The 24229-nt window shown below is 37.5% G+C and overlaps 1 protein-coding gene across 5 annotated transcripts in view; it reads right to left on the reverse strand.

The window, feature by feature from the left end:
* The window catches only part of Neo1 (neogenin 1), a 160288-nt gene that overhangs the window by 50117 nt on the left and 85942 nt on the right, over positions 1 to 24229 (reverse strand). For 3 of the 5 annotated variants that reach the window (XM_027414904.2, XM_027414901.2, XM_027414900.2), the window contains exons 8-9: positions 7772 to 7991; positions 3296 to 3450 (exon numbers count right to left, since the gene is read on the reverse strand). In XM_027414904.2, the coding sequence (XP_027270705.1) occupies positions 3296 to 3450; positions 7772 to 7991 (375 nt within the window). The remainder of the gene's footprint in view (positions 1 to 3295; positions 3451 to 7771; positions 7992 to 24229) is intronic. The other 2 variants (XM_027414905.2, XM_027414903.2) reach the window with 1 other exon arrangement.

Here is a 24229-nt window from a genome sequence, read left to right on the forward strand (position 1 = left end):
AAACAGAAAAGAGTGCAGGATTCTGTTGTGTGAAGGGCTGCTTAGGCAAGGGAAAGGAAGGCTGGTGAAGACTTCTTGGTATTACAAATAAACAGTCTTCTCAGACAGCAGGGAGAAAATTGTTATTGGGGCAATCAAGGGATAAGTGGAAAGAAAATATTTTATGACTTGTATGGATGTACCACAGAAGGATGTGGGAGAAATAATGTTGAAAACAAGAACCCGACAGTGAGGAAGGTTGGTTGTCCTGCTATAGAGTTTAGATTTCTCTGACAGACAGAGAACAGGAGCATTGACAGTCAGACCCATGTTTAGGAAGGATGTGAGGACACATGCACAGAAGAGAAGCAGCAAAGCAACAAAACCAGTTAGAGGAATAGCATCAGCTTTAGTAATAGCCACCATTAATTTGAATTATATCATCCCCATTATAGATGAGATTTGAGGCTAAGAAGCTTTCCAAGTGATGGGAAATTTATAATGGTGGGAGCCAGAATTTGGTCACTTTCTGAGTCTAAAACATAGGACTCCATGAAGACCAATAAGGAAACTAGGATGGTACCTTCAATGGGGTTGCTGATCCTCTGTGGACCCTGGATCTAACTTCCAGAATGGTTCATACATCAACCCTTTCAGAATAGTCTTTTTTTTTTTTTTCAGAATAGTCTTTTCTTCTAAGAGTTATGTCCCATTAGTATACAAGTCCTAGCTAGCTGCCCATGCCTATATTTTGGGAGACATCCTGTAATTGAAAACAAGTTTTCAGGCAATAATGTCTCTATTATAGACACCATTAGACTTAAGGCCAAAGAAGTTGTTTGCTTTATTTAGTCATGAACCATGCTATTTGATCAACATTAACAGCACAATTTGTGTAGACTGACAGGTGGAGTTTGTCACACTTCTGTTGCAGTGGAAAATTTTCTTCTAAGTTAATTAAAGAGAGAGGAAAATAAAATAGTTCACAAATTCTCTTGACATCACTTTCAATATACTCATTGGTTAAGCGCAGGCAAATATGATCCTTTCAAAAGGCACTAATGATTCTTTCAACCAGCTGTACAGTGGCATAATAAACAGAAATTTTAAGTTGACTTATAAAGCTAAATATGCAAAATAGTCCCCAAAGGCGGCTAATTCAACGTTCATACCTTTTTCTATGCCCCACACCTTCAGGAGGTGCAAAGTCTCTCTTACTTCCTACATCTGTTGTCACATTACAAATTCCAAATGCCTTCATCAGAACCAGTTCTGCTCCTGCTTATAACCTCATTTAACTGCTCTTTCTTTTTGTTTCTCTTCTCTCTTTGACAAAGGCTTTCTCTTTTAACAGTCCTGGTGGCTGTTCTGGAACTCACTCTGTAGACCAGGTTGGTCTTGAATTCAAAGATCTGCCTGCCTCTGCCTCCCAAGTGCTGGGATTACAGGCATATGCTACCACCAACTGGCCTTAACCAAAGCACTTCAACAAAGTATTGTAATGTCTCTTCCATGTGATGGCATCACCTCACACTATTGTGTATTTAACTGCCTGTTTTTGGTACTAGGTTGTAAACTCCTTGTGGACAGAAGTCAAGGATTACCAATTTTGTATGTATGAACTGCCCAACACAGTGAAAGGCACACAGTGGGTATACAATAAGGCCTTATGTTGTCTCTTTCACTTCTAAACTTGACAATGACACTTCTAGTTCAGTGGTTTTCAACAATTTGATCACAAAGTCTGAAATGTTCACAAAAGCTATAGAATCTTTCCAAGGGGAATATGAATAAATATAGACACACAGATATTTCCATTTTCAGAAGGTTCACAGCCCTGGGACAGACGGCTGCACCAGAACAAATCCAGTGGTCCTTCCTTCATTTTCGTCATGACTCACTTTGCATGTGAACTGTTTGATCCTATTTCTGGGATTTAGGTCATGCAGCTTTCTTCCCCAAGAATGCTTGTGCTATGCCAAATGCTTTAAGGTTAACCCCAGGCCCCATCTTTCCTAGGATCTTTTCTATATTTTTATACAAATTCTTCCTTGCTCTGAGTTCTAGTTTAGTATCTCTCATGTATGGTGCCTGCACTTAAAAGCCAATGATAGGCAATAGAGTCTGAAATCTAATGGATCATTCCCATACTTACCTAAACAGTCAACTTGAAATTTAACACCCCTATTCTCTGTAACGAGAATGCATTCTCCTTAAATCAACTCTGGACACTCTTCATGGCCCTTGTGTTCTTGCCTAGCATTGATTCATGATCTTCAGTATCCATCACTAGTGCCCAAAGCCCTCTTCCCATATTTACTACTGTCTACCCTCAAGGACAAATCTTACTTGTTCACCATCCCTGTATCGCCAGTATTTTGCATAGTACCTGGCATAGGAGTTACTCAAATATTTGTTAAGTAATTTACTATTAACATTAAAAATTGAAAGCTCTTAACTTCTTGCCTTTATTCCACAAAGTAGGTAAAGTTTCTGAATTATTTCTATTCCATTTTTGATAAATTCATTCATTCTTCTGAGCTCCCAGATAGGGAGTTTCTACAAATATATCCCACATACTCCCCACTAAAACGGAGTCTTTTCTGTTTAGGCTCACGAATACAGAAAAGCTAGTGTAGGTGCAATAAAAGTAAACTAGAGAATATTCTAAGGAAAACATGACTTATAGTGAGAGGCAAAAGTTCAAAAATTTCTAGAAGGAAAAATATTATATTTCTTACAAATGCAGTCCTGTAGTTTTTAATCGAAAGTTAAGGCATACAGGACATTAATAATAAAAACCAATCTGACATTTGCTTTAGTCACAGAAAGCCTTAGAAATGTAATTAGAGGTAACACTATTGAGCACCAAAGATCCAAAAATAAGAGCGCCAAGAGGTTCTAACTAGTGAGATATGCTAACATAGGGCACTGCAGCTGGGGACAAGTATAAATACTCCTTTCCTGTGCAAAGCACTACATTAGACATTACAAAAACTGGCCACAAAATAAACAAGATATATTAATTAAAGCAATTAAAGGAATTAAGTGATGATGTATTTCAGGATCATATAGATACATAAGTACAAAGGATCAAAAGAAAGGTTCTACACGACTTCTGAACTAAGCCTTAAAAGATCAGTGCATTATAAATATGAAGGAAACAGAAAGACACTGTCCTTTCACTTGCCATGTCCGATAGCAATTCATTTTCCCATTCAGAAGGATCTTAAAGCCATTAGACAAGACAAAAAGCTGACAGAACTCCAAATAGTCCCCCTCTAGGTGAGGCCAACAGACAGGGGAAAAGACTTACCTTCAGGCTGTGTTTCTACTCGTAGAGGAGCTGAACTCTCTCCAGAACCATGTTTATTTTGAGCCATAACTCTGAAGATGTACACAGTTGCTGGCATTAAGTTTTGAATAGTCACCTGCATCTCTCCTGGCTGACTGGTATTCTCAATACGCTCCCTTTGAATAAAGAAGGGTTTTGAAAGAAACTGATCAATACAGCATATTTTTGCATAGTTTCAATTTCCAGCTCATTTGAAAAGCTAAGTGACATTTACTCTCAAAAGTGAAACTCTTAGGGTTACCAGGCAGAACAGTGTAAACATTACTGACTGATATTACTAACCAAATAAACACATAAAACTCAGAGGGGTGGGTGGGTGTGTGGGTGGGGTGTGTGTGTGTGTGTGTGTGTGTGTGTGTGTATGTGTGTGTGTGTGTGTGTGTGTGTGTGTGTGTGTGTGTGTGTGTAGAGCTCGGGAGGAAAGAGAAAATGAAAACAATGTAATTATATTTTCATTAAAACATTTTTTAAAAAGAAAAATGTTATCAGTAAAGCAAGCAAAGTAGCCACAGAATTTTTGCATAAGTTGTTACACTATAATTGACCAGGTCACCTAAGAAGAAGATTACAGTAACAAAAATTACTGTTTAGCAATAACTGAGATATCCACAATACTATTTTGTCTTTGTCTAAATGTCTAAGTTACCAGATTTAGGGAAGCAAATCAACTGATTTCTTACACTTTGAGGTTTCTGAAACTTGTTGTAATCACTGATGATTGCTGTTTTGTTTAACAGGAAGGACTATGTTTTCTACTAAACTAAAAGCTCTATAGATCACAGACTATGATTCGACTGTATAAAAAATATTAAAGAATCTCCTAGAATGGCAATTGGGGATTGTATTTTACTTTAAAATAAAGTAAAAGAACGCCTCACTCATTTTCACATATTACACAAGCACTAAGCAGAATGTTCACGCACAGGAGATTCATAAACATACAGAATTATTAATTGGCCTTCTGACATGTGTCTTACACTGCAAAAACTGTGTATCTTGTTTGTTCCTCTCTGAAAGGTGGGGTAATGGGAGAAATCGATGACATTACTGAAACCTGGAACAAATTTCTATAGAATCTTTGTTTAAAAGGTTTATTTTATATTAACAGTGTTGGACAAGAAGCTAGGAAATTGAATTCCAGTTATGGTAGGGCTGTTAGCCTGCCAAGAGACTTTGATCAATCACTAGCTCTTTCTGAGCCCCACTTTCTTTAGGTATTTAATGAAAGAATGAGACAGGAAGGGCAAACTTTAAAAAGTGCCAGATAGTAAATTCAAGCTTAGCAGCAAAACACTTGATTATGTAAAGCTTTAAAAGTCACTACTCTAAAATACAGAAGCAATTATTAGCTCCTGAATCATAAAAATAACAACTCTGATTTGGCCTTGTATCCATAATATGCAACCTTAGAACTAGACTAACAGCTCTAATGTTTCATCCATCTTGAAAATGCTATTGCTACTGAGAGTAACTCAACTTTTCATTTAATAACCAATACCAGAAAAGAAGTTCTGTTTAAAAATAGGGGCTTTCAAAAAATAAAGAGGACACTATTTCATAAGTAGAAAAAGAGGCAGGCAAATGACCTTCTGAACTACACAATTTAGATACCCAATAGAACTACTACTTTTGACCAAAGCAAATAGTGACATCTGGTGGTTACGTTTTTAAATGCAGAAGTAGAGAAATTTGCCTGCAAGACATTGGCCTACATTCTTGCATTGTATTCTTAGTATACTGTGTAAAATAATTTATCTTCTTGATTTTTAAAATGAAAAATATAATCTCAAGAAGGTTAAACAAACTATTCATATTATAAAAGAAAATAATGACAACACAGCTTTTCCACTTTTAGACTTCTTTTCTTCCTTCATTCTTACTGAATTAACAAAAGATAGACTCTTAAAGAATCTTCTTCAATATATTTACCATATTTGCCCCACCCACTCTACTCACTGCTCTCATCTTCATTTAGGCTATCAACTGCTTATGTCTAGATTAACAACTGTCTATCTGGCTTTTTTTCTTCTATTATAAACCTGAAAGGTGCTCACAAAATACTGCTAACTACAAACTGCTAGTAAGTTAGAGGGCATAATTGCACAAGAGTCTAGAATGGTCCATTCTCACTTGATTATGCCCATCTGGTTCCAAACATGCACTTTATTTTTAATCTCATTCAAATTTCTACCAAAAGCTCTGGTTAAAGAGGTGAGCTTTATGGTCTCATCATCCTCATACCAGACACAGAAATGGAACTCTTGTGCCCTGGCATTTGTCATTGTAAATGTCTCACCTAGCCCACTTCCAGCTGCCAAATGTTATCACCAGATTTGCAAAATTTCCTGAAATGTAACAAAGGGCATAGAGATAAGCAGGCTCTAATACAGTGTAAAAGTGAATGGGAACTTGTATGTGGGCATTTAGGTGAGGCCTGAGAGGTATCATCTGAGTGTGACAGACAAGAAGCCAGGAATAATTATTTGTCTGGAAAATATATTTATGGTAGATGGATTAATAAAGGCAAAGTTCAGCTGGGCGTTGGTGGAGCACGCCTTTAATCCCAGCACTCGGAGGCAGAGGCAGGCAGATCGCTGTGAGTTCGAGGCCAGCCTGGTCTCCAGAGCTAGTGCCAGGATAGGCTCCAAAGCTACACAGAGAACCCCTGTCTCGAAAAAAAATAAAAACAAAAACAAAAACAAAATCAGGCAAAGGCAAAGTTCCTGCTGTAGAAATAGTGTGTGTTATACATAGGAATAACTAGATGCCTTCTTCCCTTTGTAAACTTACATGACATTTGCAATAAGATGCTAACATCACCTGTGGGTTATTTTGACACTGATACTGCAACTCCTTCCACTCTATGGGTATGTTTGAGTTTTTCTTGGGGGGTGCTTTGTTGTTTTATTTCTTATTTTTTTGCTGTTTTGTTTTTTAGTTTTCTTTTGTCCTCAGCATTTACCACTCTCTAAACTTCCTCTGTTGTTTTATTTAATGTCTTTCTTGTTCAGTGGATTAGTTACATTATACAACGTTTTACGTAGAGGACTGTTTCCTTATCTTTGTAAAATCTCAAACACCCTTTGAGCTTTGAAATGCAGCTTTCAATAAGCATTATCCAATGAGCAGTCCAATCTATCAAGATAAAATTATGTTACTGAGGGGCTGGAGGGATGGCTAAGGGGTTAAGAGCACTATGTGCTCTTCTAGAGGTTCTGAGTTCAATTCCCAGCAACCACATGGTGGTTCACAACCATCTGTAATGAGATCTGATGCCCTCTTCTGGCGTGCAGGCATACATGCAGGCAGAACACACTAAACACAGTAAATAAATGAATCTTTTTTAAAAAAAAGTTGTTACTGAGACTTATGATGGGTGAAATCACTGGGTCCTGCACCTACTGAGCTTGATAGTATGGCCATAAAGACAGTAAGTATATAGCAATTACAGGCACCCTAGTAGAAAAAAATAAACTGTACTTGATGTATTAGGGCCCTAAGCTAAGCATAATAAAAGAATCTACAACAGTCAGCAGGTGAAATGAGTTTTTTCAGAGTTCATAATTTGATGGGGAAAACAGTATAAATACATATCAACCTTAAGTTGATCTCATATTATTATAGTCAACTGTCAATATTAGTGGTTTCAATACATATGCAGAGTAACAGTAATGTGTTGAGGCAGAGACTGTACTGAGGGGCTTCATGGGCTTAAACTGGCACATAGCTTTAGCTGTGAAGAGGAAAGTAAGAGACCAGGGAAACTGGAAAAAAGGCTTTAGTGATAAGTAGACTGGCTTCACTAGAAAATGAGTTTAACTGAGAAGAAAGGAAAGCCAGGAGACCATGGATAAAGTGGTCTAGAGATTCTAGAAATCCTCCTGTAAACAAGATGAGCTCTTGAGATGGGTAGAGATACCAGGGAATTTACCAACATTTCTGTTTAGGGAAATTACTCTTAAATATTCTTGTGACATCAAAGAGACCCTGTAGGTACAGAACTACATTTACTTGACTAACAAATTAAACCTACTTTTAAATTTCTACACTGTGCTGAATGAATCTTGAGAAATGGATAAAATTCTAGAGTCAGAGAAGTGTTTATATAGCATGTATATTGATTTGATTTGGATTGAATCCCTGAACAAACAGAAACCAAAACATACCACCACAGTCTTGGCTGCATCTGAATGCTTTTACCTAAACAGCTCTATCTGCTTTCTTCCATTATTTCAGAAAGGTGGGAAAAAATACTAGGACTTCAGTGTGCTTGAGTTTATATAATGACCCAAATGACTTTAGGGAAGATGTATTTCAATAATCTTATTTTCTGAACTGAAAATTGGTACAAATCCTGTGCAGTAAAGCAGGGTGAACATAACCAGGCAAGAGTGTAAGAAGATGCAGCCCACTGGCTCTAAATATACAGGCACTTACCTAGCAATCCCTTCTTTGGTGTAGAACACAGAGTAGGTGAGATTGTCTCCATGAGGATCTGATGCAGGTGTACGCCACGTCAATTTGATGAAGCGGGTAGAGACCAAAGATGCCACGACATCCCGAGGAGCTGAAGGCAGTGGTCCCGTTGTGGCTGGTGCTAGATGGTCAGTAGTGGCACTGGTCAGTGAAGTGGGAGGTAATGTTGGGATGGCAACATCTTGTCATGTGCAAACATTGGGGAATATGAAGGGCAAACCACGACGGTTTTTAAAAAGAGAACAGAAAAACAAAAAACAAAAAAGAAATAAACAAAACCACGATGGGAAATAAAATAAAATGAATGAACATAAAAAAGGCCATTAAACTGAAGGCTAACATGCAGGTCTGGGGTAACTACTGCAAACTAACAGGATATTCAAGACACATCACTATAGAACAAGCAGATTTTCTGATCCGATAAAGAACAGGGAAATGACAGCTGAGAGTAACACATATCAAGGGACACAGCAGTGTCCAGGTAATTTTCTTAATATTGAAAGCAGCAACAATATCTATCAAACTTTACATACAACTCTCATAGTTTGGTGGACCTCAGTATTTTCTACTTCATCAAAATATGGGAAAACCTATCTATATATAATGACTATATATAGACAATCCTCATTACACTCGACAAAGACTGGGGATGGGTATACATATATGGCTTTGCTATAGAACTAGGTATGTTTTCAGCTCTGCAGGAGATTAGAAAGCTAAACTTTCAACTTTAATATTAACTCTGTTCTCCATATTGGCAACACCTAAGGAAGTGACAGTTTTCCTCATATTGATATATTACACTTCATTTGTCATTGTATCAATCCATTTAATTATAACATTATAAAAAACTGAATAAAAGATTACAAGATCATAAAAATAATATTGGTAACTTAAGGATCTTTTGAGAGGATCTTCACCATAATGTAAATTAAAATTAGTACTGGGTGCAAGAGATGAAGCAGTGGCACTAAGCAGCCACAGCTAACCTGCTCTACCTTTCTAATTTTAGAAATTTTATTCCTTGTACTCAACCTAAATCTTTTTAGAAACAAAAAGTACAAGTTTAATCTCACCCCACTATCATGCCTGAGAGAAGGTCTCACTTTTTTTTTTTTTAAAGTTACTATAAACTTCCTGGGGGAATAGGTAGAAAATAGGCAGAGAGGAATTAGTAGACTTTGTTTCTCCCATATCCACCCATTTGGTGGAGACTGAACCCAAGGCCTCCCATGTGCTAGATAAGCACTTTTATCATACTTAGTTTTAAATTAAATAGTAGAACAACAGGGCAACAGTCTCCAGAAGTATCTGAGTGCTTTCCATATGGAAATCTGCCTCTTTATGTGGACCAGTAAATCATTACAACAATTCTGTAACCTGTACTACCATACTGTCTTCATCTTACAGAGGATGACACTCTGGAGCTAAAATCACTTGTCCTGGGTCATAGCAAGAGGTGAAGTAGTAAACCTAACTTTGACTTTTAGTTTAAAAGGCTTCTGAATTTAGCCAACAGGAGAATGGAAACTTGATTTCCAGTTTAGATATGTCACTTACTTGTGTCATTTTGGGAAAATCACTTTTTTTTTTCCTGCACTCTTCTTTTTGCGTCTATCTCCATGGAAGAGTTAGTCTATTAAAATGTAAGATGGTGAAGTTTTTCTTTAGCTGTGAGTAGACACTTTACTGAGACATACCAATATGGCAAGTCAAATTTGAACAGGCACTGAAAACTTATTCTTGTCCTAAATGCCTTGATAAGTGTGTTACCTCAGAGGAAATAAGTATCTCTCATTCACAGTTTTTATGTCAATTTGTTTACATAACAGCTCAAGAGGTGGGGTGGAAATAATGGAGTTAGATGCTGAGAGAAAAGAATCAAGAACTTTCAAGTTCTTGGCAGACTGGGCAGATGCAGGAGGGAAACATTAATGAAGATAATGCACTAAGGGGTAGATGATGAGTTGGTTTTGTCTTAGGCAACAATCTAATACTTATACAAGAAATGTATACAGGCAGTTGCAGATATGGATCTGATTACTATTTTAAAAAGTCACTAAAAGTCTTTACAGGATCCAAAGAGTTAACCTGAACACAGTTGCTTCTAAAACATATAAATACATTTTCAAATGTTATCTGACTTACTAAGCCCCATTTTCTCCTTATCTACTACTGGCTGGAAAGCAGAGTTAACTTATCATGTAAGAGGCAGTAATGTCTACTGGGAAGAGTCCTGAATTGAATACAAAGATCCATGTTCAAACTCTGACCCTGACACTTCCTAATAATATGAGCATGACAAGTCAGTCTGTTCTATGCTAGCTTCCGTATCTATAACTTGGGAGTAGTAGCACTCCTTACCCATGTCCCAGACAATAGGAGCCAGAAGAATGCTAAACAAGGCAGCACATGTGTAACTGGCTTTGAAAGGGCAATGTGCACAATATTTTCCTCATTTGAATGGGATATGAAAGCAGTTAGGGAGATAATGTAAGCAGGAGAAAGCAGGTGAAGGGTGTAATGGATCAATCATCCAGACTGGGAAGTTCAGTTGCCCTGCTGAACTTCTAATGCACAGATGTGTAATCATTAACATTCCACAGCACTTATTTACACCATCCATGCTCACACTGTGTCACCTTGTATGAATCTACAAGCCTCTTGTGGACAAAATCTCCACTTGTTTCATCTTGTAACCACTTACTTCCTCTGTCTACTTTAGATAACCTCAATAAATTATTATTAAATTAAAAAATGGAAGAAAATTCAGGGATGTTTCAATAGAGAGCAATGTTTCTAAATGCTCATTCATCATTTTGATCTTTTTAGCCAAGCACATATAAATAACATTATATTGTGAAACTAAATTTTCAAGGCAGACTTTTTATTTCACGTACATCCAATGAAAGTGTAAATACCAGATTATTGTAATTATGTGAACAATCCCACACTGACAAGGCGGAGGGAAATCCATGCATAGTGCAGCTCCCCTTCCCGTATGGTTCTAGTCCTAGCTAAGCAGGTAAGGGAAAGAGACTTATGTGACCAAAGAGAATCAAGTAAGAACTAGGTTTTACCAGTATCCACAGCAAAATAGTATAGACTGGGACTCTGGACTTCTGGCAGGATGGTTTGAGAAGGAGGATGACAAAAATCTCATTCCAAAAGGCATTGATAAAACTAGACAAAACTGTCCAGACTTGAAATTGACCAAAGGCACAAAGGAATAATCCTTCTGTACACTGTGAAGATGTGCTGCTCTCATTGTTAATAAAAAGCTGAATGCCTGAAGGCTAGGCAGGATTTGGGGGGCAGAGAGAATGTTGGAGTGAAGGAGGAGGAAGAGTCTGAGAAGACACCACCAGATGCAGAGCGAGAAGGATGGGAAGTACATACATGAGGTAAACAAGCCTCAAGGGAAGCACATGGATTAATAGAAATGGGTTAATTTAAGTTATAACAGCTAGCTAAAAACAAACATAAGCTATTGGCTGCATTTATAATTAATATTTAAGTCTCTGTGTTGGTTATTTGGGGAGCAGCTGGTGGAACAGAAAAGTCTGCCTACACCAAGAAGCATTTGTTAATGGAAACTGTAACATTTCAGGTAAAAACAGTGTCTGGGTCATCATACCATCTTTGCTCAAGTGAGCAAGCAACATAGAGCCCACTTTGAAAAAATCAATGGTTTTTCTGCTCACTGACGTGTAGGAAGACTACTTTCTAGCTTGAGTTGATCATTTAGGGGCAATGGACAACTACCCAGCCATGGAACATGGTATTCCATGAGGTAAGAAAATGATAAGAAAGCTTAATAAGCACTTCACACATCCCAGGATGACTGGAAGCAGTGTGTATATGATCCAGAGATAGAATAAGTCTCTGTAGCAATAAAAACACAAGTAGATGTTATCCCTAGAAGACAAAATGTACATACACACAACCTCCTAGGAAAACAGAACAAGAAAATAAAAATAAAAACTAAGCTACGGGGCTGGAGACATGGCTCAGTTGTTAAAAATACTGGGTGCTATTTCAGAGGACCTGGATCCTATTTCCACCACCCATATGGCAGCATCTGTAATTGTAGTCCCAGAGCATCTTATGTCCTCTTCTGACCTTTGCAGCATCAGGCACACAAGTGGTGCACAGACAAACATACAAGCAAAACATATAAAATAATAAGTAAAAAAAATTTAAAAACATTAAAAGGCTAAGCTATCCATTAGTGGTTGTACACTCTCTAAAACAAGTAGTCCAGGCAAATCATTAAAGAAAACAGAGCAAATGCTAGGAGTGTGGGGAGAAGAGTTGCTTATATATCATCTAAAATACTTAATATTCAACAGAAAATGACACAGGCAACTAGGAAAGAAAGCATGACACAAACTCTGGGAGTAAAAATGGCAGCCAATATGAAAAGTCTCACAAGGTCCTCAAATAGTGGATTTAATAAAAACTTTAAGATATTTGCTTAAATATGTTCTAAGAACTGAAAGAGATGCTAGGAATGACCCAGGATTTGAGTTTCCCTTATTTATAAGTTAACATGCTGACCTATTAACATTTCCTGGGCACTGAAGAAGATGACAAGTTCTGTATCAGAGATAAAAACTTTCTCCCTCAGGGCAATGGCAGCACTCAGAACTCCCTGTAGGCCGCTATCAGTCCTATCCACCCCATTTCTTGCACATGCAGGAGAGGTCGTTACTAAAGAGCAGCCCTATATTCTCACTGCTTTTATAGCAAGAACATGCTTGCAGTGGACATCTAATTTAACTCTGCTATGGTCAGGAAACACTTTGTATGATTTCAGGCTTTTAAATTTTATTGAGCCACATTCTGTGATCCAGCATACAATGAGTCCTGGTGATTGTTCCATTTATGCCTGAGATGAATCCAGAACTGCTGCACAAAGACTGTATAGTGTCAATTAGGTCAAATTGGTTCATAGGTTGTCTGTAAGTCTTCTATATTTTCAATTATGCCTAATCATTTTGCTGATTTTGAGTTTTATTATTATATTATGTATTTCTTCTTCAAACATAAGTATATGCATCTAACAAAAGAGTCCCAAAGTATAAGACACAAAAACGGAATTCAAGGAAATTTTGAGAAAAACTCAAATATATGGAAATTAAACAACATGCTGTCCAACAACTCCAGGGTCAAAAAAACAAAAACAAAAAGAAAAAATCTCAAGGAAATAATTTCAAATATTATCAACTTAATAAAACAAAACACACTATTCAAAAACTTATGAGTTGAAGTTAATGTAGTGTTTATAAGAAAATGACTTTAACTAGCAGTAACAGAAGTCTCAAGTGAGTATCTATGCTTCTATTGTAGACATAAAGCTGACTACGAAATGAAGACAAGGTGAAAGTTATCAACACCAAGAACAGAAGTGGGAATAATACTATATTATCAAGAACTCTACAGATATTAAAAACTTACGAGACTAGAGACAAATTTATATCAACAAATCAGACGCTTACAAGAAATGTACAGGGATATAAATTACTAAATATTCCCAAGAATGAAGAAGAAACACAGAAGTTTAGCAGTCCTTTAACAAGTAGGGGAACTGAAGCAGAAAACAAGTGTTTGCCAACTAAGAATATTTAAGCTCAGATGGCTTCACTGCTAAATGGCACCAAATTTATAAAAGATGAAATAAAGCTAATTCCTCATAACTCTTTTAGGAAATAAGAAGCACTGTCCAAGTATTACACGATCTTAGTATTAAACTGACACCACAGCCAAAGATATTACATTAGAAGTACAGACAAATACCCTCATAATAAAATACAAAAAAACTCCTTTGCAAAAAATTAATGAAGTACTTCACAATGCATTAAAATAATTATATATCATGGCCATATAGGATTTAGCAACAGCATTCAGGGCTTAATACTTAAAATTAAAGTAACAATTATTGATTATTGCAATAGAAACAGAAAGCTTTTTAAAATAAGTATTAAACAGATATTCATGCTAAAAACTCTCAACAAACACTGCACTGAATGGTAAAAGTTTAAATTTCTGTAACTAGAAACAAGACAAGGATGTTAACTCATTTCTTAGCACTGAGGTCCCAGACTATACAGAAGCTAGGAAAGATGGAGGGAGAATAAAGGAGAGAGGGGAAACAAAGAAGAGAAATTGGATGAGAATCAGTGAAAAGGAATAAAAAGGGGAAAAACTCAACTTTCATTTATTTATTTATTTTATGTTTGTTTGTTTGTTTGTTTGTTTTGGTTTTTCAAGACAGGGTTTCTCTGTGGCTTTGGAGCTTCTCCTGGCACTCACTCTGTAGACCAGGCTGGCCTCGAACTCACAGAGATCCACCTGCCTCTGCCTCCCCAGTGCTAGGATTGAAGGCATGTACCACCAACGCCCAGCTCACAACTTTCATTTATGAATGATGTAACTGTCTATATAGAAAACCCTCATGCATCTACTACCCTTCCCCCACTCAACCTATTAAAAATAAGGTTAGCAAGGTCAGGGGATATAAAACCTAACTATACTTTTTACATTTGAGACACAATCAATACAAATATGAAATTAAGAAAAACAATTTTGAAGTTGAGGAGATGACTCAGTGGTTAAGAGCTCTTCTAGAGGGCCCAGGTTCAATTCCCAGCATCCACATAGAGGTTCACAGCCATTTGCAACTGCAGTTTTAAGGTATTTAAACCCTTCTTTGATTTCTACCGGCATGTGGTATATAGATGAAACAAAACAGAGAAAATATATATGCAAGCGAAACACCCATACATATAAAATTAATTTAAAAAGGATTTGTATTATTTCTGTAAAAATTCTAATCATAAATTTCATTTAGAATAGCATAAGAGTGAAATCATTTAGCAATAAATTCAATATAAATATAAGAATTATACCCAGAAAACTACTGTGAGAAATTAAAGAAGCCCTAGAAACACTTTATACTCACAGATGAGAAAATTCAATGCTGCTAATATGACAGGTACTAACATGGTATAGGAAGCTTTAAAAAAAAATTAAGAAAAAGGTGTAAAAAACACAAACAGCTAAACAATTCTGAAACAGAAGAAAGTGTTGGGGAACTTGCATTATCCAATTTCAAAACTCAGAATAAGCTGTAAGAATCAAGGCAGGCTGATGTCAGCATGTGAACTCATTTTTTTTTTTTAAAGGGGGGAGGGTGAGAACGCAGGCTGAGCAAGCCATGGAAAGCAAGTCGGTAAGCAGGACTCCTTCATGGCCTCTGCATCAGGTTCTGCTTCCAGGTTCCTGCCCTGTTTGAGTTCCTGCCCTGACTTCCATCAGTGATGGACTGTTACCTTGAAATGTAAGCTGAAATAAACCTTTTTCTCCCCAAGTTGCTTTCGTCATGGTGTTTCATTACAGCAATAGTAACCCTAACTAGGACACCAATATTGAATCTTACTGAATTCATTAATTCTAATAATACAGTGGATTTTTATATTGTATATGAAAATAACAAATGTAAACAGTTTTACTGGCAGTTTCTTGAAAAAAATAATCTTTTCCTTTTTCTTTTCTTTCTTTAAGAATCGGTAAGTGGGCTGTTAAGGAGACTCAGTGGGCAAAAGGTGCTTGCAGCAAAGCCTGATGACCTGAGTTCAATCCTTGGGGTCCAACCTAGGCGGCATTGCTGTATGATGGAATACATCTTTCATGCTGTATTCTATGCCTTCCTGGCTCACTGCACAAGAACGAGCCTTTCAGCTTCTTTGTTTACAACGCTCCCACAACTACAGCAACCTACATAGGCCAGTGTGGGACTGACAGCTTCACGTGACTATGTATTACACGCATCTGCAGCTGTTTCTGAAGGTAGAAATCATTAAATTCTATGCTGGGAATGCTGCCCTTGGTTAAGAAGACCCAATTATTCTAATTTGACACCTACTTAAATTAGTGAAAGGAGCTGTGAGTACGCACATTTAAATTTTCATTGTGGAATGAAAAATGTGATTTCTTTTTTCAATTTCTAAATTTCTTCAAAAGACAAAAGATTGTCTTGGGAGAGGGTCTTCTCTGTATGTAGCCCTTTGTTTCCTCATGTGAAGACCTCTAGTACATTGGTAAGTCCCAGGGATGCTCATGATAACACTGCCCAGAATTCTGTGGGATCTACATGATGCATGTTATCTCTAAATACAGCTGGAGTGTCAACAAAGGTAGTTCCACACACTACCACATGTGAAATGTGAGCAGGTATGAAAGGGGGGGAAGGACAGGGAGAGGGAGATGGAGAGGGAGAGGAAGAGAGAAAGAAGAAGGGGGTGGATAACATGGGACCCCAATGCTAAAGATCTCTGACAATTCTACAGGAGAAAGATCCTATTTTGTTTGCTAATTTAACACTTCTAAATCTAAAGATCTCTGACAATTATAAAGGAGAAAAATCCTATTTTGTTTGCTAATTTAACACTTCTAAATCTTGACAATTATAAAGGAGAAAAAAATCCTATTTTGTTTGCTAATGTAACACTTCTAAATCTTAATCATGAAATCTTTTACCCCCAGATAGTAATCAGTTTCAGGCACCCTAGATTAAATACTAGACAAGATCCTGTACTACAGAGAGCCTACTGTAAAGAGCCTCTCTGCCTGAAAATTTCTCTGGTTGTTTAATCATGATAAGTGGTCCATGTCATGCTTTTATTTTTTTTTAAAATGCAGGAGGCTCATTATAAAAATAACTTAGAACAAGCACAATGTGCAAAGCAAAAGGACTAACATTTTCCTTTCCTGCAGAGGACAGAAGGGCCTTATACTCCAGAGAAGCAGTAAGAGAACCAGGAATGTTAATCTGGCAGGGTTGTCTCCTCAATGAAGGAGATAAAAATCAAATACCTGAATTCCATCCAGAAAGCTGAGAATGGATTTTGTTAATGACCTGGTGACCCTTTTGCAATCTATGGAGGCAGACCTCACCTACCTTCTGCTATAGAGGCAGACCTCACCCTAATTCCCCAGAATGATTATTCCAGACTCGTACCTCTCCAGACTATTGCCCATCCTTAAGGGAGATGTGGCCTGCTGACCTCTATGCTATAGATAAGAGACCACATTAGATTCTAGGCTTTTAGCTATAGAACCCACCCTCATGGTTGCAAGTACTTTGTAGAAGAGTTACTATATAACCACACCTTAAGCTTATTGTGTACTGGACTGTTGCCTAAAACCCTTTCCCAAATTATACAAGTGTTTTAAATATGCTAACAGTGAACTACCTGGCATTAACTCCCTGAAGTTTGATCCAGGTTGATGAAGTCAATCTGTACCATGTTTTTATTCTTACCAATTCATACAGTTTACTCCCCTGTCCGACACCCAGAGACCCCCTCACTTTCAATTCCGTCCAAGATAATCTTTCTAGTAGAATACAGAAAGTATCTTCGTATCTTCAAAAATATATCTTTTTTATAAATTTTTATTTAAAAACAATCTTATTTTACATACCAATCCCAGTTCCCTCTCCCTCCTGTCCTCCAAATACAAATAAAGCCACCTAAGTTGAGGACAAAGATCTAACTGTAAATTGTAGAGCACTTACCAAGCATGTTGGGGACCTTTCTTGTTGCTGTGAGAAAAGTATCTGTCAAAAGCAACTACAAAAGAAAGGATTTATTTGGGCTCATACAGGACATGGCAGGGAATTGTGGCAGTAAGACCAATTCTAGCAGTGTCAGCGGGAGAATGAGCACATTATGCTCCAGTTAGGAAGCAAAGGATGAATGCATTGTCTTAACAATGGCAGGCTCTTGTAATGCAGTTCAGCCTAGTTTCTATGGTTGCAAGAAACATTTTTAATCACATCCAGGTTCTTCTAAATGAGTGTAGGAATGGTTTGGCTAAAGAGCACCACCACTTTTAAGAGTAAAGCCAGTGGAGCCAACATGTTGGGAAATATGGCACCGTATCCTAACAAAAATTTAAAAGATACCCTATCATTTCAGATTGTATCTCTGAGGCATTGGCTTCAAAATACCAGCAGGGAGGAGATAAGCTATTTGATAAGTGCCATTGGGAAACCAATCAAACTGCTAGAGATGCCATTCTACAATTACTGATATAACAGTTAATTTCCCCTATAACAAACAGCTGAAAGGAAGCATTTTTAAAAAAAGCAACAACAAACTTTTGACAAGCACAGAAACAGAATACAATAAAACAACAACTCCATGCAGAGAAGGACTAGTGAAGAGCAAAGGCGTCCAAACCAGGCTGGTGAAACCCACAGAAACAGCTGACCTGAACATCGGGGAACTCTTGCTCCCCAGACTGATAGCTGGAATACCAGCATGGGACTGATCCAGACCCCAGAAACATGGGTTTCAGTGAGGAAACCTCAGAAATCTACGGGACCTCCTGTAGTAGTTCAGTACTTATCCCCAGCATAGGTGTGGACTTTGGGAGCCCATTCCACATAGAGGAATACTTCCTGAGCCAAGACACACGGGGGTGGGCCTAGGCTCTATCCCAAAAGACACAACAGACTCTGATAACACCCTATGGAAGGCCTCACCATCCAGGGGGAGCAGAAAGGATATGTGATAGGTAGGGTTTTAGTTGGGGGTGGACAGGTAGGGGAGGACAGGAGGGAGAAGGGAACTGGGATTGTAATGTAAAACAATCATGTTTCTAATTCAAATTTTAAAAATCTGCAAAAATAAAAAATAAAAAAACCCCAACAACTCCAGTAGATGAAAGATATTCAGAAGAAGCATTCACATTCAGTACAACTGTACTAGGCTATTAGTCAAAGCACTTTAAAATAAAACAAAGCACTTTAAAATAAAAACAATAATGGAAGGAGAGAAAAGCCACATATCATTTGCTCCTTAGAGTAATTTGTCACATAAAGGAGCCACTGACAAGTATGTGGTTGTTACAATGATACTGTATGTATTCATTGTATAACAACTGCATAACAACAACTGTATGCAGTACTCCCAATAGTGTCCCTCAGTGTACTCTGCAAGTTTCACAGCTTGATAGTGAGATGCACAAGAAATAGCACAGCTTTTTTTAATGAAATTCATTACTACTCCCAAATTTTAGATATGACAATAAGGCAAAGAAAATTAAAGCAAAGGAATAATGCTGTGTAATGATGATGACTGGGAATTAAAATCTTCATTGTCACAGTCTATAAACACCTGTCAGGACACGAGGAATTTGTTCAACAAAGCTCACACAAGGAAACTATTAATTCTAATATTCTGATTTTCAGGTAGAGAAGAATCATATTAATAAATTTCAAGGATCCTATGCTTAGAATAGGGCTTATTTGAAATAGCACACACTTCTTTGTTATATATTATTTGAAAGCTATATCAAATTGTCTTGTGAAAAATCTAACACGAATTATTAAACTAAAAGATGTTATCTCATAAAATCAAAAAAGAAGTAAGAAAGATAAGTCATTTTTTCAAGGTTTGTATGACAAAGACAATGATAGATTTGACATCTACATTTAGCTTGAGAATCATTTCCCTATTATAATCAGTATTAAACTTCTAGAAAAAGAACTAGCAAAACGTCTATAGTGCAAATGACTCCCAAAGAGCCTTGAAATTTTCATGCATATTCAAATAACCTTATTGATGCCAGTCTAATAAGGAAGGCTTATCTAATTTTAAAACCATTTGTCATGTCTTCAAAACTTATAAATGTTAATCCCTAAGGCAGAATTAAGACAAGAAATGTTCAAGATCCTTTATCATATTTAAACAAAATTCATACAATTAATAACGAGTCAACAACTCTGATGTGGAAACTTATTTAAGAGAGTACATTTACAAAGGGCAGAAATTATACTAAATAAATGTACTCACTGACTATCGATATTTATTGAAATGGTACCTGTTCAGCAATGCCAGCAAAGCTCTATGACAAGTGATACAAACAGTAGATACAAATCATTTTCTTGCATATTAATAGAAAAGAACTGTGTACATCAAATGACCATGTCATGCATAATACAGAAAGTAAGTCAAATAAGCATTCGGTGACATTAGGTATTTCCTTTCTGGTGGAAGCCAAGAACACTGGTAGCTAAAATGGCATTTAGAATCGGGCTTTGACAGACATACAGGATTTGAACCTGACAAAAAGGGGACATCTTAACATAGCAAAAACAATTTAAGTGATAATGTGCAAGATGAATGAGGACATGAATTTAACTAAGCTTGGGGCAGAAGCTGTATGTCCACAGTATTATACAGAGTTTAAGTGCAACTGTTCCCAGCTTCAACAGATACACTAGATGTGTAAGCCTGAACAAGTTTACTTAACAAGTTTAAACTTCAGTTCTTAGAAGTACATACTCATAGGAAACAGTGTCACACTGTTTAGTCATGGAGAGGGAGGGAGAAAAGGAGAGGGAGAGGGAGCGGGAGAGGGACCAAAATTGATTGGTGAAAAAAAAAAAAAACAGAAAAAAAAACGGTATCCAAATTGGTAGAGTTTTACTTTTCAAATGAGCAGAAAAAAAACCGGAGATATTCCATAAAGGATACAAGAAAACAAATAAGTAATTAGATGGAAAAGTATCCTTGGGACACCTAAGCCAGAGAATGTGTCCTCCTTTTACTTATACAAGCAACAAGTTGCACAATCAATTCAAACCTTAAACCTTCCCTCCAACCCATTTTTGGTTTTTGAGCCAGATCTCATTATACAACCAAGGCTGCCCTCCAACTCACAATCCTCTCAAGTGCTGGGATTACCAGCGTATGTCACCACATCTGGCTTACTTTTATTCTTAACTGATATAAAACCGTAACTGCCTTTTAAAAACATTAATAGTTAAAATGCATTGGAATGATACGTTTTAACTATTAATGATATAAAAATGGAAAAGTGATGTATCCATAAAATTTCCAAGACATAATCTTAAACATGTACCAAAGTTACAGGGCAAACCCAATATAATTATAAGAAAAAAATTTAATAATAGAGAATTTGAGCACCCTTCTACTAAACTGATCAAAGAAGGAAGAAAATTAGTAAAGATGACCTAAACAGGGGTTGGAGAGATGGCTTGGCTGCCTTTCCAGAGGACCCAGGTTCAATTCCCAGCACCCATATGGTGGCTCACAACTGTCTGTGAGTCCAGTTCCAGGGGATCCAACACCCTCACAGAGACATACATGCAGGCAAAACACCAATGCATGTGAAATAAAGACAAATGAATTGCCAGGCGGTGGTGGTACACACCTTTGATCCCAGCACTCAGGAGGCAGAGGCAGGTGGATCTCTATGAATTCAAGGCCAGCCTGGTCTACAAAGCTACACAGAGAAACCCCATCTGAAAAAACCGAGAAGAAATAAGAATAAATTATTAATTTTTTTTTAAAAAAAGATGACCTGAACATTACTCATCATTATCTGACACTTCTAAATTTCCATTCAACAACAGAAAGTACATTGTTTTATAAAACCTAATGTAAATTCACCAAGACAGATATCTGATACATGAAGTATACTTTAACTGTGTAAAAAATTTATCATGGGGTGGTTTGAATAGGAATGCCCCCCATAAAACCATGTGTTTGAATGCTTGGCCTACAGGAAGTGGTACTAATAAGGAGGTATGGCCTTGTTAGAGGAAGAGTGCCACTGTGGGGACAGGCTTTGAGGTCTCATATGCTCAAGCTATGCCCAGTGTGGCTTAATAGTCTCCTTCTGTTGCCTTTGGTCAAGATGTAGAACTCTCAGCTCCTTTTCAGGCACCATGTCTGCCTGCATGCTGCCATGCTTCCAGCCATGATGATAAAGGACTAAACCACTGAAACCAGGTCCAATAAATGTTTTCCTTTAGAAGAGTTGCCTTGGAGACACACACCGCTAAACACTGAACTCCTGGAATCCAGTTGCAAACAGGGAGGAGTGATGAGCAAAGGGGTCAAGACCAGGTTGGAGAAACCCACAGAAACAGCTGACCTGAACAAGGGGGAGTTTATGGACCCCAGACTGACAGCTGGGAAACCAGCATAGGACCGCCCCAGACCCCTGATCATGGGTGTCAGTTAGGAGACCTGGGCAACTTATGGGGCCTCTGGAAGTGGATCAGTATTTATCCCTAATATATGAGTGGACTTTGGGAGCCCATTCCACATAGAGGGATACTCCCTCAGCCTAGACACACTAGGGAGGGCCTAGACCCTGCTCCAAATGATATGACAGATTTTTTTTAACATCCCCCATGGAAGACCTCACCCTCCCTGTGGAGCAGAAAAGGGATGGGATGGGGGAGGGTGAGGGGCAGGGGAGGAGGGGGGAGAGAGAACTGGGATAGACATGTAAAACAAGCTTGTTTCTAATTTAAATAAAAAAATCTGGGGAAAAATAAATAAAAAGAAAAAAAATAAAAAAGAGTTGCCTTGGTCATTTTCTCTTCACAGGAATCAAGTCCTAATTTAGACAATCATATATGTTCATACAGAGAGTTAGGTTGGAAATAACACTAACATAGTAAGAAAACCATTAAACATTAAAAAAATGTATATCTAGATAACCCAGGGGCCACAGAAGTCACAAAGAAAAAATTTAAAATATCTTTACTATATTAAGATGAAAGCACAGCTTAATCATGGTATGCAAAAAATGACTTAGAAATTTATAGCATTGATGGCTACATAAAAAAGAAAAATAGTGATAAAGAAGAAACATTAGAAAAAATAAAATCAAACTAAAAAATAACCAGTACCAAGGTTGCAGGGAGGGTGTAGGACACATAACACAGACAGAAATAACTAATATTAAATAGAAGCAAAAATGGCTGACCTCACAAGCATAAAAAATTAAGCAGTTAACATTTAATTAAGTTAATTAAAGTTAATTTAAATTAAGCAGGAAGTACCAGGTTCCTCTCTACCCTTGCTGAGCCAAGAGTTAGAAAGTTACAGGTAGTCTGCTGGGGGCAATCTCCAGCACAAAATTGTTAATTATGTATGTAAATGACTTTGACTCTTAAACCAATGAGATAGAGAATCTGGGAAGGGAGAAAGTCCTGCTAGCCTACTGTAGAAGAGGGCAGGGATTTCTCACTAATTAAAAAAAAAAAAATCACTGTCTTGTGTCAAATCAGCATGCAGACCACGTTCACTTTGCTACTATGCTGGCATCTCTTTCTGCAGAAATGGTATACGAAAAACTGCTTCATTCCCCTACACCCCTCCCTGTCTCTTGAATTTTTATTATCTTATTTTCCAATAACTGTGTACAGTTAGTTCCTTGAAAAATATACAATGTGGTAAAGGGGAAAGAGTAACCTGATAGTAAAGAAACTTGACAGCACTACCTTAGCCAGGTAACTAAGTTAGAATCACTGGTGCTCATCAAAAACAAGAAGGATGATAACTTGTATCCCAAAACAGAAAAAAAATGGTATTAAACAGAAGCAAAAATTACCTGAATAAAGTATGGACTTCATAATAAAAAGTTACAATATTGGTCAACAGTAAGTAACACATGTGAGAGAAATGATGCAGGGTATCTGGGGACTCTGTAGCTATCTTCTATGTGCCTGCGGTGTATGGGCCCGTGAGCATGTCAGGTCAAAAGTGGGTGCTCAATGTCCTCCTCCACTCTCTGCCTATTCCTTTTAGGCAGTCTCCCCTTAAAACTAGGATTCCCTTTTTCTGAGCCAGGCTGGAAGCCAGCAAGCCCCAGGGATTCTCCTGTCTTCACATTACAAGCATTATGCTACCCATATTATATGGATGCTGGAATCCAAAATCTAGTTCTCATGATTGCACAGCAAGTGCTCTTAACCACTAAGCCAACCTCAAATTCCTCTTTTGTAACTCTTCTATAAATCTAAAACTTTTAAAATAAAGCTTAATAAGAATATAGATAGAGGATATGGGTATGTTGGCACATGCCAATATCCTAGGAATGAGGAGAGGAAGGGGGAGGAGAAGAGGGAGAGAAAGACGGGGAGGGAGGGAGGGTACTTGTATCCAGCACTTAAGAAAGCAAACTGAAAGGGAAGGAAAGAAGGTATGGAGGGAACACAGGAAAGGACAGCTAAAACTAAGGGCCATTTGAGGGGTTGTATGGAAGCCTACTAAAGCAGAAGCCTATTAAAATATATACACATGAAAGAAACCTAAATGGAATCACCAGATAACAGGGGAGAGAAAGCCTCAACTGGCCATCTCTTGCCACCAAATAAAACTTCCAAATGCTGAGAATGAGTTATATCTAATCACATTGTTGGGCAAAGGTGCCCCATGGAAACCAAACAACTCAGGCTATTCCAGTCTATTGGTTGCTCTCCACAAACTGACAGTAAGGCCCTACTGCTGAAGATAACAACTACATAACTCACTAAACACAGGGAAGTCAAGCTGGTGCCTACCTAGAGCCTTCACCTCTACTGAC

Source organism: Cricetulus griseus, chromosome 4 (genome assembly GCF_003668045.3).
Source record: "Cricetulus griseus strain 17A/GY chromosome 4, alternate assembly CriGri-PICRH-1.0, whole genome shotgun sequence".
Classification (NCBI taxonomy): Eukaryota; Metazoa; Chordata; class Mammalia; order Rodentia; family Cricetidae; genus Cricetulus; species Cricetulus griseus.